At 44.7% G+C, this 13,443-nt stretch overlaps 1 protein-coding gene and 1 long non-coding RNA gene across 20 annotated transcripts in view; one reads left to right on the top strand and one right to left on the bottom strand.

Annotated features, from left to right (window-relative positions):
- LOC140463843 (uncharacterized) overlaps window positions 1-6,963 on the bottom strand; it is a 30,537-nt gene extending 23,574 nt beyond the window's left edge. For both annotated transcript variants that reach the window (XR_011954788.1, XR_011954787.1), the window contains exon 1: window positions 6,859-6,963. This is a non-coding gene — a long non-coding RNA (uncharacterized lncRNA). The remainder of the gene's footprint in view (window positions 1-6,858) is intronic.
- The window catches only part of adgrb3 (adhesion G protein-coupled receptor B3), an 838,641-nt gene that overhangs the window by 11,420 nt on the left and 813,778 nt on the right, over window positions 1-13,443 (top strand). For 4 of the 18 annotated variants that reach the window (XM_072558219.1, XM_072558139.1, XM_072558123.1 and 1 more), the window contains exons 1-2: window positions 6,664-6,976; window positions 12,625-13,402. In XM_072558219.1, coding sequence (XP_072414320.1) covers window positions 6,836-6,976; window positions 12,625-13,402 — 919 coding nt within the window. In that variant the 5' untranslated portion in view covers window positions 6,664-6,835. Of the gene's footprint in view, window positions 1-6,661; window positions 6,977-7,027; window positions 7,134-7,436; window positions 8,569-10,768; window positions 10,914-10,984; window positions 11,012-12,624; window positions 13,403-13,443 lie in introns of those variants that run through there. The other 14 variants (XM_072558228.1, XM_072558211.1, XM_072558104.1 and 11 more) reach the window with 11 other exon arrangements.

Below are 13,443 nucleotides of genomic sequence, written 5' to 3'. Positions count from 1 at the left end.
ATCATAGAAAGACACAACCCAGTTGGAGGTTACTAACTCCATTGCCTGCCTATGAAAGAAACTATCCAATTAGCCCTGCTCGCCCCTTACAACTCAGCAATTTTATTTAGTTTTTAAATATTTATCCAAATCCTTTTATAAAATTGATATTAAAGTTGATTTCAGAACCATTTCAAGCACAGCATCCGAGGTCACAATTAGTCATTGTGTTAAAAAAAAGTCTCATCTTGCCTCTGGTCTTTTGCTCAATTATTATAATGTGTGCTTGGTTAGTAGACCCTCAGGCTCTGGGAACGGTAAATCAATCTGTCAAAACAATTCAGGATTTAGAACACTCATGGTGAATGTCCCCTTAATCACCTCTGTGCGAACAAAAATATCCCCTCTCCCCCTTCTTCTTTGCTCACTCCAAATTACCAAAACTTTACATCCTTAAGACTTTTCAGATCCTGAGGATGACGGGATAACCCAAGAACAAAGGAAGGTGTTATTTATTGGAAGTCATGGAGATTTACTCTGATAGAGGAGGATGTCAAAGAAAGAGATGGGCCATGGGAGAGGGCAGCAAGGGTTAGAGTTTCAGCTACCACTTGGCCAGCTGCATGTCCATTTAGAAATTATTGCAGATTGAGGCCCCTGCGTGCCCCCCCCCCCCCACCCCACCCTCCCTACCCCCTCAAACTGACTTGCAGAGCTCAGCCTGTCAGTTGTCCCACCTGGTGCTGTAATAATTGCAGTCCAGAAGGAGAAGTGCTAGTTAATTCAAATCTTAAGGCTCTTATGTAGAGAGAGATTAGAGCAGGTTGATCTTTCTGCCAGAATTACTTGGGCAGAAATGAGAAGATGTCAGGTATTTCTCCCACATGATTAAACCCAATGTTCCATCTTAAACCTAATTAATAGCTTAAAAATGTATGACGCAACTTTATTGTTATGGTACTCTTGCCTCAAAACATGCTGTATATTTCCTTCTTAACTTAGACTCATATAACTATAGAAATGATATAGCATAGAAGGTGGCCACTTGGCCCATCATGTCCGAACCAACCCAAAGACACCGAGATGTCCTTTCTCATCTCATCTTCCTGCACACACTACATGGCCCTGCAGTATACCAACTTAAGGTGCAGATTCACGTTATTTTTAAAAGAGTTTTGGATCTTTGCCTCAACCACCAACTCAGGCAGCAAACTCCAGAACCTATAAAGAAGCTTTTCCTCATGTCCCCTCTAATCCTTTTGCCACTTAGGCTGAATATATGACCCCTGGCTTTTGAACTCTCTGCCCCTCTGAATTTTGTATACCTCAATCATGTCGCCTCTCAGCTTTCTCTGTTCCAAGGAAAACTTGGGGCGACACAGTGGGTCAGTGGTTAGCACTGCTGCCTCACAGCGCCAGGGTCTCGGGTTTGATTCCAGCCTCGGGCGACTGTGGAGTTTGCACATTCTCCCCGTGTCTGCATGGGTTTCCTCTGGGTACTCCGGTTTCCTCCCACATTCCAAAGATGTGTAGGTCAGGTGAATTGGCCATGTTAAATTGTCCATAGTTGTTAGGAGCATTAGTCTGAGGGAGGTGGGTTACTCTTCCAAGGGTTGGTGTGGACTTGTTGGGTTGAAGAGTCTGTTTCCACACTATCAGGAAATGAATCTAAAAAAAAACTTCTCCAATGTCTTCTCATAGCTACAATTCTCCAGCCCTGGCAACATTCTAATAAATCTTCTCTACAGTTTCTCCAGAGCAATTATGTCCTTCCTGTAATGTGGTGACCAGAACTGAACACAACATTCCAGTTGTGGTCTCATCAGTGTCTTATACAGTCTCATCATTATATTCCTACATTTGTATTCTATACCTCTGAGAATGAAGGAGAGAATGCCACATGCTTTATTTACAACCTTATCTACCGAGACTGCTACCCCGAGGGACTCATGTATCTGCACACCTCGATCTCTCACTTCATCTACCCTTTCAGTATATTCTCATTTACTGTGTATTCACTTTTAGTTTTTGACCTTCTAAATGCATTACCTAACTCATCAAAGTCAAACTCCACCCACCACATTCCCATCCACTCCACTAATGTATGTATATCATTTTGGAGCTTACATATATCCTCTACATTACCCACTACGCAACCACTTTTTGTGTCATATGCAAAATTCCCAATTGTGCCTCCCACATTTAAGTCCAAATTGTTTATGTTTAAGACAAACAGTAAGGGTCCCAACACTGAGCCTTGCAGAATACCACTTGAAACAGCTTTCCATTCACTAGGGCAGTCATTAATCATTGTCCTTTGTTTTCTGTTACCAAGACAAACCTTGATCCAATTTGATACATTATCTTCACCAGTTTGATTAGTCTGCCATGTGAAACCCTATCAAGTGTCCTAATAAAATCTATGCAGACAACATTCACTGTATTATCTTTATTGACGCTCCTTGTCAGTTCCTTAAAGCATTCAATTAAATCTATAAAACATGATCTTCACTGAACAAAGCCATGCTGATTATGTGAGCATTCCTGCAGTCATCTGGTAGCTCACCTGTGTCTAGTAAAGATTGGAAAATAATCCTCAGGGTGTCTGTTATTTCCTCCCTGACCTCTTTCAATATCCTGGGGAACAATCCATCTGGCCCTGGTGACTTATTCACTTTCAAGATTCTAATTCCTTTAACATTTCCTCTCTTGTTCTAATGAATTTGGAAAAGTTCATACTGTCCCTTTTGGATCACTATATCCATGTCATCCCTTTCCTTTGTGAACATGGAGACAAATTACTTAAATTCATTCCATTTTCTCTGTATCTTCACATGAGTTCCCTTCTTCATCCCACTTTTACCTTGACTGTTTTTGCTCTTGATATTCTGACAAAACATTTTTGGGTTTAGTTTATCTTGTTTGCTGATACTTTTCATACCCTCTCATTGATTTCCTTATTTCTTTTTTAACTTTACCACTGTACTTTCTTTATTCCTCTGGGCTATCTGCAGTGTTGAGTTTTTGCGACTATAAACTTTATTTTAGAACATAGAACATAGAACAGTACAGCACAGAACAGGCCCTTCAGCCCACGATGTTGTGTCGACCATTGATCCTCATGTAAGGTAAACCTAATGTGCCAATTGGAACACCCGCCCTCCTCCTCTAACCAACTTAATAAGGTACAGTTCATTTCTAAACTTTCTTTATTGAATATAAGTTTATTGCTTGATTTTATAGCAATTGAATTAAGCTTTCTTGTTTAGTATTGTGTGAGCATTCAGATAAGTGGGGTATGGATGCTATGGCAGTTGCTTGCTCCTCCTGCAGAACTCAAGCAAACCTTCCACCTAGGACATTGGTCCCCTTCCAGTTCAGGTGCAACCCATCCTTCATGTACAGATCCCACCTTCCCACCTTCTGTTCAATCTACCATTATATTTTACAGGCAATCATGGATGTCTAAATTTGGCAGAATCTTTCTTATTTTTGGAGGGAACATACCTGTTTTGTGCCCTAGGATCTCAGTTTAAGTAACTCCCACTGGTTTACCATGGTGTCCACCTTTACAGTCCTGTCCAGTCCACCTCAGCCAAATTAGTTCCCAGCTTTGTCAAATTTGCTTTTCCCCGTTTATAGATATCACCCCTGATTTATTGCTATGCATTTTCCATGATCATACTGAAACCAACCGAATTGTGGTCACTATCCTGTCTAACTTGTCCTGTCACTTCCAAGACATTGCTGTTCTTACCAACAGCTACTTTAAAGCTGCATTATTTTGTTTAGATTCTCGTTTTGTCTTCATAGTCAATGTTAGAAACTAGCACAAGCGTCACTTGTAGCACAGCTCAGCAATCCTCAGATAATTTTATGTGGATCCCCTCACAAGTAACACAATCCAAATATTGTGTTCCACTCGCTGCTGCTTCAGTATTGCTAAGCGCGACGCCGATGGCTGAGCTGAATGCAGTGGGGAGTCAGTTAAACTTTCTTTTTATGTATTGGTTACTTGGCTGGTTGACAAGCCTAATGAACATTGCGTGACTGAGCTTTTTCAGAACTCGCAGCTGAGAAGTCAACGTCCCGGAAAATGTTAAATGATCATTATTAAGGTGAGGAGGACTGCCTTTGCTCTGACTCCAGCCAGATTATTGCATAAAAGCTACACCACTATAAAAAAAGTTGTGAGCAATGGTCATTTTGTTTTGGGCTATCGTTTGTGCAAAAATCCAACCTTATATTCCATTCAGAAAAGGAAGAATTTATTGCCTTAGATTTTGATAAGCTTTAATTCTGAAGACTGTCTTATTCCCCACACTAACTCGTTTCAACTGATCTCTATTCCATTGAGCATTTGGAAACACTCTCTGGAATAGGCTTCCTCTTGTAACATGTTAGAGTTATTACATGATATTAGAAATTTTACACAAGAAATCAGTGCAGTGGATGGTTTGGTTTACAACTGAATGACAATATCAACACTAAATTCAGAGCAGGTACATGTGAGCAATAACAATTTTTATTTGCATAGCAAAAATGTTGTAATGGAGACCTAAGCTACGTTACAGGCATGTTACGGAACAAAACAGACTCCGTAGCTACATTTAGGAGATACCAAATTTTGATCAAAGTGGCAGGTATTAAAAAGCACTAAACTAAAACAAAAAAGTGAGGATCTAGAAACCTGAAGCACACAGAAAAAGAAATGCAGGAGAAACTCAGCAGGTCTGGCAGTATCTGTGGAGAGAAAACAAAGTTAAGATTTCGAGTCCAGTTCTGAAGAGGGATCATTGGAGTCGAAACGTTAACTGTTTCTCTGTCCACAAATTTCTCCAGCACTTTCTGTTTTGAGGTTTCAAAGAGCGTCTTGAGGACGAGGGATAAGCATGGTGAGGGAGAGAATTCGAAAACATGGGGCAAAAAAAAAGAACTGCGGATGCTGAAAATCATAAACGAAAATAAATTACACAAGCATGGATCATGAGTTAACAGCCAGTAAGCTGTGTAGCAGGGGAGTCGGATAACACAAAGGCTGAAGTAGGCCTTCTTTTAGTGCTGGTACAGTTATAGGAAGCTCAATTCAAAATCGCAAACAGTTTGCTTCAGCACCAAGTCGCTGCTAGGGAGAGAGTTAGGTTGAGAGTGAGGAAACAGAGCTTGTGACGAGCACCGAAGGCTTCAGTCTTCCTAGTCGTAAACAGGAGAGAATTCCATCTGGATCGGTACTGGAAGTCAGATGAGTAAGCTTGACAATTTTCCTGTCGCGGAAGGGTCAAATGAAGGGTGCAGAACGGGGGAGAAACTGGATGTTATCATTATGCATGTGAAAATGGACACAGTGCTTTCAGATGTTCTGGTCAAGGGAACCTTCTGCTGGTTCACGTGAATGAGAAATAGGTGGGAAGTGACAGTGCAGCAGCGGAATGGGAAATCATGACAGGTAACTATCCAACTACAACAGGATAATTAGGGAGGCCGATGGTTTATTTCACAGACAACACTGCTTCCCAAGGGAGAGGGCAGGAGACGCAGTGGAGGTCTCTGCTAAAGTCTTGACAAATGACACAAATAATTGCTAAGATGCTGATATCAATTGAGCAAGAAAATCCCCAATAGGAAATACAAAATGTGTCAACATCATTGATGGTAAAGACTGCACATACTGGCTGCTCTGTAAGCTAGAAAGCAGAAGGCTAAAACAGTGAAAGGGTTTGATAAGACAAACATAAGGACAATGTTCCAGAGGGACATCGGGAACGAGGGGTCAGAAATCTCAGTTATGACTATTAGGAAATTCGGGAGAAATATCTTTATTCAGATCCAGGTATCACTTTAAGATTAAGAAGCAAAGGATTACAGATTGAAAGAACCAGGGCAGGAAGGAAATAGGAGAGCACGACCCTTGGCTGATTGACAAGTCTGATGAACATTGTGTGACTGGGCTTTTTCAGAACTCGCAGCATGGACAGCTAAACCCTGTTGGGCCAAACGGCCTGTTTCTACGCTACAAATACAATGTTATTAACGCCTCGGATGACTATGCAACACCACCATAAGTAGCAAAGTTAAATTGAGAAAAAATGAAAAGCGACAGGGGACTCTTGTGAACACAGGAGAGCTGACAGTTACGGTCTGATCCAGCAGAAGTAAGGGACGCAGTTCCAGGCACGGGGTGGGGGGGGGGGGGGGGGGATTTGTATTGAATTACGTATCCCGTGTCGCTTACACTGCATTTTGGCACCAGGGAACAGTCTCAAGCGTGCTTCTAAATCATGTCCCAATTCGGTAATCCCCATTTTCCGTATCAACCCCGCTCTCGCCCCACAAAGAAGCGTACTCATTTACATTAAAAAAAGAATTGCATTACAGACAGTGTACGTTTGGAATTTTTTGCTCTTATTTTACACAACGAGTTGCCTTTTCCATAATTTAGTAATTCGCGTGTGACTGGCTGCAGACTCGAAACAACTTGAGCAGAATTAAAGCGATTGCTGTGGGGGTGGGGGTGTGGGGGAGGAGAGAGAGAGAGAGATCTGCCATAAACTCGGTTTAAAGTGAAAACGAAAGAGGATTGGTGAGCAGAGTGACTGGGATTTAATACTTGACCTAGCCGGATTGCAGCCAAGGTTTCTGCGCACTGTTAATGCCCGGGGGGTGGGGGGGACCTGGTTCCATGGCTGGTTCTGTCTAATTCGTAAAGTTATAACACACACATACACATACAGTGCTCAGGCCCAGTCAATCTTCTGCTGGTTGATGTTGACAGTTCAGGCTGTCGAAGACAGGACTGTCTTATCAGCTCTCAAACTAGCGACCGCATGCATGGATCTGGTGATCTCTTTAACGGGAGATGAGTCAGTTGCTGGTTCTTACCCTTTTACTGAAGACATCCTCTTGCTCCGGGATGAGTGACGGTGCCAGCCACGTACTCTACATGGATGTATGTTTTACAAGGAAGACGGGAACATTAAACTGCTGCTCGGTGCATGTTGTGAGTAGGGCTGTCCCTGTCTTTCCTGTCGATGGTGTTCTGCGGTTCTTCAATAACAAATTGGGATGAATGTCTGTGTTTATGTTTGCCTTCGCTATGTCTGTGTGTGTTCACCATGCCCTATAAAAGCAAACAACGTGTAATCTGTCTGTAAAAGGTAAGGGATGCGCTTGCAGCCGCTGGCACTTTCTGTTGCTGATAATGACAGCGCCGCGGTTCTGCTGCCTTCTCCCTGTCTCCGTTTGTCTGTTTGTGTATCTCTCTTCGATTCTGGGGGTGGATTTAATCTCGTGTTTGTCCACCGCATGGAACCGGTGAAGGCGACAATGTCCCCATGCCATTTGGAAGAGGCCGAGCCTACACCGCGCCCCCCACCCCCAACCACTCCCCCTCCCATCCCCCATCACTAGACAGTCCCTTTTCAGAAACTCAGCGTATATCCGCCTCCTCCCCCACCCCAGCCCTCCGTCCCCTGTGTCCCGATCCAGGGTGAACTGGAGATTCTCCCTTGCTCAGTTTGCGGGTCCCTGGGCCAGTCTCGGAAACTCTCGGGACATGTTTACCACGCGACTGTCTCTCTGCCTTAACCCTTCTCTTTAGGGGGTGCTCTCGCCCCGTCTTGTGTTCCTGGCCAGCGACTGTCTCCAACGACCGGGATCTTCACCAAGATCAACGGCCCAGTTATTTGGGAGGCAGTGGGGAGTTCTGGCGTCCTCCCGTGCCAGAGGGAGAACCTCTGCAGCAAGTGCTCGCTCCATCATCAAGTCCTTATGTTCGCCAGAATGATGGAGTTGAAAATTTAAAGGGGGTAGGCAGGATTTTATTTTTTGTAAAAGAACGAGGAAGAGTTTTATGCCCACCTCTCCTTTCTCAACCTCTCTCTCTCTCTCCATTCCCAACGCTCCCCAGGGCCACCCACTTTTGGCTGGCACCAATGAGGCTGTAAAAAAGAATCCTTCTGAGACGCGCTGTCAAACGTTGAGACGTGGCTAAACCCACCAAAGCTAACGTACAATCGCATGTGCGTCCCGGAGGAGCTCTCCTCTGGTCCCTAGTTCTTAACCAAAGCCTCGACCACTCTTCGCAATCATCAGCAACACGCACACACACAGAGCCCTCTCCTTCCCTCCCTCCTCCGCCCCCTCCCTTCAGGAACCAAAGGATGTGCGCCGTTACAGTTTCGAGTCGATTTCTGTAGCAAGCCAATCTCAATAGCCTCTTCTTTCTCTCGCTCTCTTTCCCCTTTCTTTTTCATCTTTTTTTTTTGCCCGATTTTTGTTTTCAATTTCTATGTATGTCATTTCCCCCTCTTCCCCTCGCTTCGAAAATCTTCTGCGCCGTCCGGTTGGATTGCCACGGTTTCTTCTGAAAGTGGGCTGGCGAAGAGAGAGGAGAAGGAGCCCCTCCACACTCGACACAGATGCGAAGCTGCATTCAGGAGTTGGATTGTTTTCTGAAGGCTCGCCTCTCGCTGCTGTTTGCATTTCAAGGTAAAATGGGAAGAGTTCGATGAGAGGACTGGAAGCTTCTCACTCCATAATGGACATGTGTGTTAGCACCGGACAGCAATAGCCGCACGATCGGATTGCAAGGTAAGGACAAGCCACTTCTCAGCGTCTCCGAACCGGGTAGTAAACAGGACGAGAGATGGGACTAGAGTCAGTCAATCCCTGATCCACGCGAACGAGACGAGGGAAGGCTCGGAAACTGTTGCTGCTTTCTTGAAAAAAAACAAAATGATGAACCATCTCTAGGCTAAACGCCTTCCGCAGAGAGCTGGAGCAGTACGCTGTTGCGAGCAGAATGGGCGAATGTTAGGACTGAAACGTGTTTGTCGAGGAAGTTGTGATGGAAGTGAACCTGTATGTGTGTATACTGTATATGTGTGTGTGTGTGTGTGTGTGTGTGTGGTGGGGGGCTTTTTCAGCATTCAGCACAATTTGACTGGAGAGCGGTGTTAGGGCGCCGTCTATGTTTAACACTGATGGGCGCCACGATTGCAGCTTTTCTTAAATATCTAAACTTATCTGAATGTCTCTCACTGGGTACTTTCACTTCATTCGTATACAGAACACACATCTACTCATACACACACGTGAGCACAAACACATATTCACAAGTACACTCACCCCTACATCCGCACACACATTCACAAACACATTCACACACATGCACATACACTTGATATGTTCACACTTACACATAGATTCACACACGCATATTTACACAAATTCATACATACATGCTCACGCACACTCACATTCACATACTCTCATCCACCCTCACACATTCATATACTCTCACACATTTTCTCACGCGCATTGACACACTTGCCCATATACGAACACATGCACACACACTCTCTCACATAGAGGGACACACTAATATACTTAGTGCAGAATAGGCTGAGGTTTCGGGCATGGGGGAGGGTGATCTGATTGAGGTGTACAAAGCTTTGAAGGACATATACAAGGCTGACGGGGAGAAACTATTCCCCTTAGTGGAGATATTAATAACCAGAGAATACCATTTTAAGGAATGAGCAGAAGGTTTAGAATAGATTTGAGAATTTTTGTTTTCACACAGAAGATTGTGCGCATCTGGAACACCCTGCCTGAAAGGGTGGTAAAGTTGGGTACCCTCAAAACATCTGAGGACTGTTTAGATGAGCACTCGAAACACCACAGCAGAAAGGCTATGGGGCCAAGTGCTTGAAGATGCGTTTAGAACAAGTGGATGTTTGGTGCAGAAATTGTGGGCTGAAAGGCCTCTTTCTATACTGTATGCCCACTAATATTTCATTTATACACATCACACACACATACATATTCGCACACATTAATTCTATGTACACCCACACACAATTACACATATACATATCCATACACATTAATTCTCTTACACATCCACATTCATACACACATTCACATTCACATTCACAGACATATCCACACACACACACACATACATATCCACATGCAAACAAATCCACACATACACATACATTTCTGAAGAAGGGTCACTTGATCTGAAACGTTAACTCTAGTTTCTGTCCATAGACCTACTGAGCTTTTCCAGCGTCCGCAGTTCTTTTGGTTTTCCACACATGCAGATGTTCAAACACATACACATATCCACACACACACATATCCACACTCACACACACATATCCACACACACACATATCCTCACTCATATGTATATCCACACACATACATATCTACAAACTTACATCCACGCATACATGTCCACACACTCCATCCGCACACATCCACAGACACGCACTCATATACAGACATCCTTATATACACATATCCATCACATTAAACATTGGCTTCTCAAATGAGTTGAATTATTTTTTACAGTGGTTTGGTTTGCTCAACCTTAGGAGGATTGTATTTTATTTACTAAGACCCCTGATGTTTTGAGTTAATGGAAATGAACACAAAAGCCGGGATAAGTGCGTGCGTGTTTGCGTGTGCATGTTATGGGGAGCAGTGACGAGGTGCCCGCTTCGCAATCGGTGGTCCGGTCTCGCTGGAGTGGCTGTGAACGATGGTGTGACATCTCTCAGTTTCACTGTCATTTCACAGCGACCACACAAGAGCTGGCGACGGGTTGGGGGAGTGGGGGGGGGGGGAGTGGGGATAGAGCCGGGGTGTAGCTCTGCATCAGTTCTGCCGGGATTCGAGACAGTAAAGAGCGACCCTTCCAGCGCTCAGTTCTGTTTAACAGGCTCCCCACAATGAATGGACGCATTGCGTGGGGGCCCAATTATAAGTAAACCCCAACCTCCTCGTTTCGGAAGGCGTCGTGTTCATCAGACGCATTATAACTTGCACCAGTTAACGCAGAGTTAGTATTGAACAAGGTTGTGGAGAGACGGGATAGCTGCTCGGGATTTGCAGCAGTGTCTGCAGCTTTGTGAAATCCTGATGTGAGTTAAAATAGAATTAATCTCCGCCAGTTTGCGAACTCCAGCTCTGTCCAAACAAGCTGCTAGGTCTCGATCAGGCTCGTTTTGTATTCCGATTGGTAAGAGGCGATGGCTAGTGTGTGCTTCAATAAGGAGTTGTTAACTAAGGTGAATCTCAGAAATCTTACTAGTGAGCAAATCAATTTCATTGTAGTTATTGAGGAGGGAAATCGACTCTATCGACGCACCCCAATGCTCCTTTTATTTATTGTTAGCATGACCCGTCCCAATCTTGAGATGTCTTGTGTTGTCTCCAGCTCAGGGAGAATGTCGAGGGGTCTCTCTCTTTTGCTCTCTCTCCCGTGATTATATCACCGGCGTCCCGGTGGGTAATGCGAAGACTTCATTAGATCGAAAAAGATAAACTTCTCATGCCCTGCCAAGTGAGACGGGGGGGTGGGGGGGGATGGGGGGGGGGTGCGGAGGTGAATTTGGAAGGTAGGTTAAATAGGGAGGGGGTGGTGTGTTGTGCCATGTACCAGCATTCTGAATTGGCGTCTACTTCATACTAAGTTGTGGGAATCACAGTATGGAGGGGACTGTTTTTCTCTTTTCCATGTGTACACGACCAATGCTTTTGCACATTAGGGGCACTTCATCTCGGGTTTCCTTTTGCATCTCCTGGCTGTATTACGGACACGGCAACATCTTCTATATCTAATGCGGTCATGCGGGGAATGGTTCGTTCACCAAAATAACTGCTTACTATTTTAAAACATCAAATTCCATTGTACCTGACTGGGATTTGTGTGTGTGTGCACACATTGTGTATGCGCTGAGTGTGAAGAAATGATTTGGAAAAATAAAGCATAAAGTCGAGATCAGGAACTGCACCATTGCTCAGGAAGGAGCTCCTGGTTGCAATCTGAAGTCACATTGTCTTTTTTTTTCTGATCTGGAAATGTCTGTGTTTTCATTTCAAAATACGTTGGGGGTAGTTTTTTTAACATTAGGCGGCATCTCTTTACAATTTGCCTTGTTCGAGGGAGTGACTGACAACAGGAAGATAAAAAGTTTTTTTCTCTCTCGGTATCATTTCTTAGCATGACACCCACTGCAATCATAACAATGGACCCGGAAACAAGATATAACCAGATAACCACTGCTGCCTCAAAACTGTGAGAAAATCACCTTTAATAAATGTTAAACAGCCACGCTGGCTGTAAAAAAAGAACGTTGATAATGTATCTAATGATTACAGGTTGCGAGAAACACTTCATTAAAATGTGGTTATTGATCGACCCGGGCCGATGCCTGTATTTTTTCTTTGCATATATTCAGTATATATTTCTGTCCTCCTCTGTTCAGTTCTCCCGACTGGTGTGTTGGCCTTTTGTGGGCGTCATTTCAGGATTAAATGTCGATTTTTTTGTGTGTGTGTGGAAGGTATAACTGATTTAATTAGCTTTTCGGCTCTTCCCGTACAGCTTAGAACACAGATACTGGGATATTATCCGCATGGCGGCGGTATTTGGCTAATCTTCCTGTCGACAAAGAGAAAGCTTTGCTTGAATCCAAGCCGTTGTTTCAATGGTTTACCAATCCCGCTTGCTTGGAGTTAAGATCGGCTCTCACCTGTGTGTAAAGGCGCTTTGTATTGTCTATTTCATGAGTGTCACTGGCATTTTTATCTCTCGCCCCGTCCCCAAAACCCACTCCCAACCCTCTCCAGGCCAAATGTCATAGGATGAAGACCGTTGGTGACCTGAGGACTTATGTGTTTGTAACCCATCTTCTGACTATGGTTGGATTTCACGTTGCCCAGGACTTATGCTCCAGTTTCGTTAAAGGAGTAATCTACGGATCGTATTCGCTCAACGAGCTCTTTCCCCCAAACTCCACTAACTGCACTTGGACCCTGGAGAACCCAGATCCCACCAAGTACACCATCTACCTGAAATTCTCCAAAAGGGACCAGCTCTGTGCCGGTTTCTCCCTCTGGGTCTATCAGTTCGACCATTACTCACCCGACAAGATACGGGACCTGCTGAGGCGCAACCGATCTGTCGTGCACTTGTGCCAGGCCAGGAGTCTCTTCGTCTTCCTGGAGCTGGGCAAGAATTTCATCCAGCTGCAACGCCTGGGCCAGCCCCGCGGCGACGGGCCAAGTGGCCGGCCGCCTTTCGAGTTTCTGGTGTTGAACAAGGTGAGCCCGAGCCAGTTCGGCTGTCGGGTACTGTGTGGCTGGCTGGACAGCTGCCTGAAGGCCGGGGGACAGGTTGAAAGTGCCGGGAACACAGAAGGAGGTGGAGGAGGCAAAGGGGAGACGGAGACCAGCTCCTGTGGGCTGCTCGACGCGAAATGTAATTGTCAGCAGGATGTGCTGACCGGCGTGGAAAGTCTCGACATGGTTCTACCTCTGAATGCAGACACCGAAGGCTGCCTCTCTGCTCGACTCCACACGACTCACACTTGCAACCTGACGGAGGGCAAACGGACCCCCAGGAAAGGTAGGTGTTCAGAATTTAATCTCTTATACAGCCAAAACTTT

Source organism: Chiloscyllium punctatum, chromosome 3 (genome assembly GCF_047496795.1).
Source record: "Chiloscyllium punctatum isolate Juve2018m chromosome 3, sChiPun1.3, whole genome shotgun sequence".
Lineage (NCBI taxonomy): Eukaryota > Metazoa > Chordata > Chondrichthyes > Orectolobiformes > Hemiscylliidae > Chiloscyllium > Chiloscyllium punctatum.
Note: the sequence above shows the minus strand (reverse complement) of the source record. Positions and strands in the feature narration are given on the sequence as shown.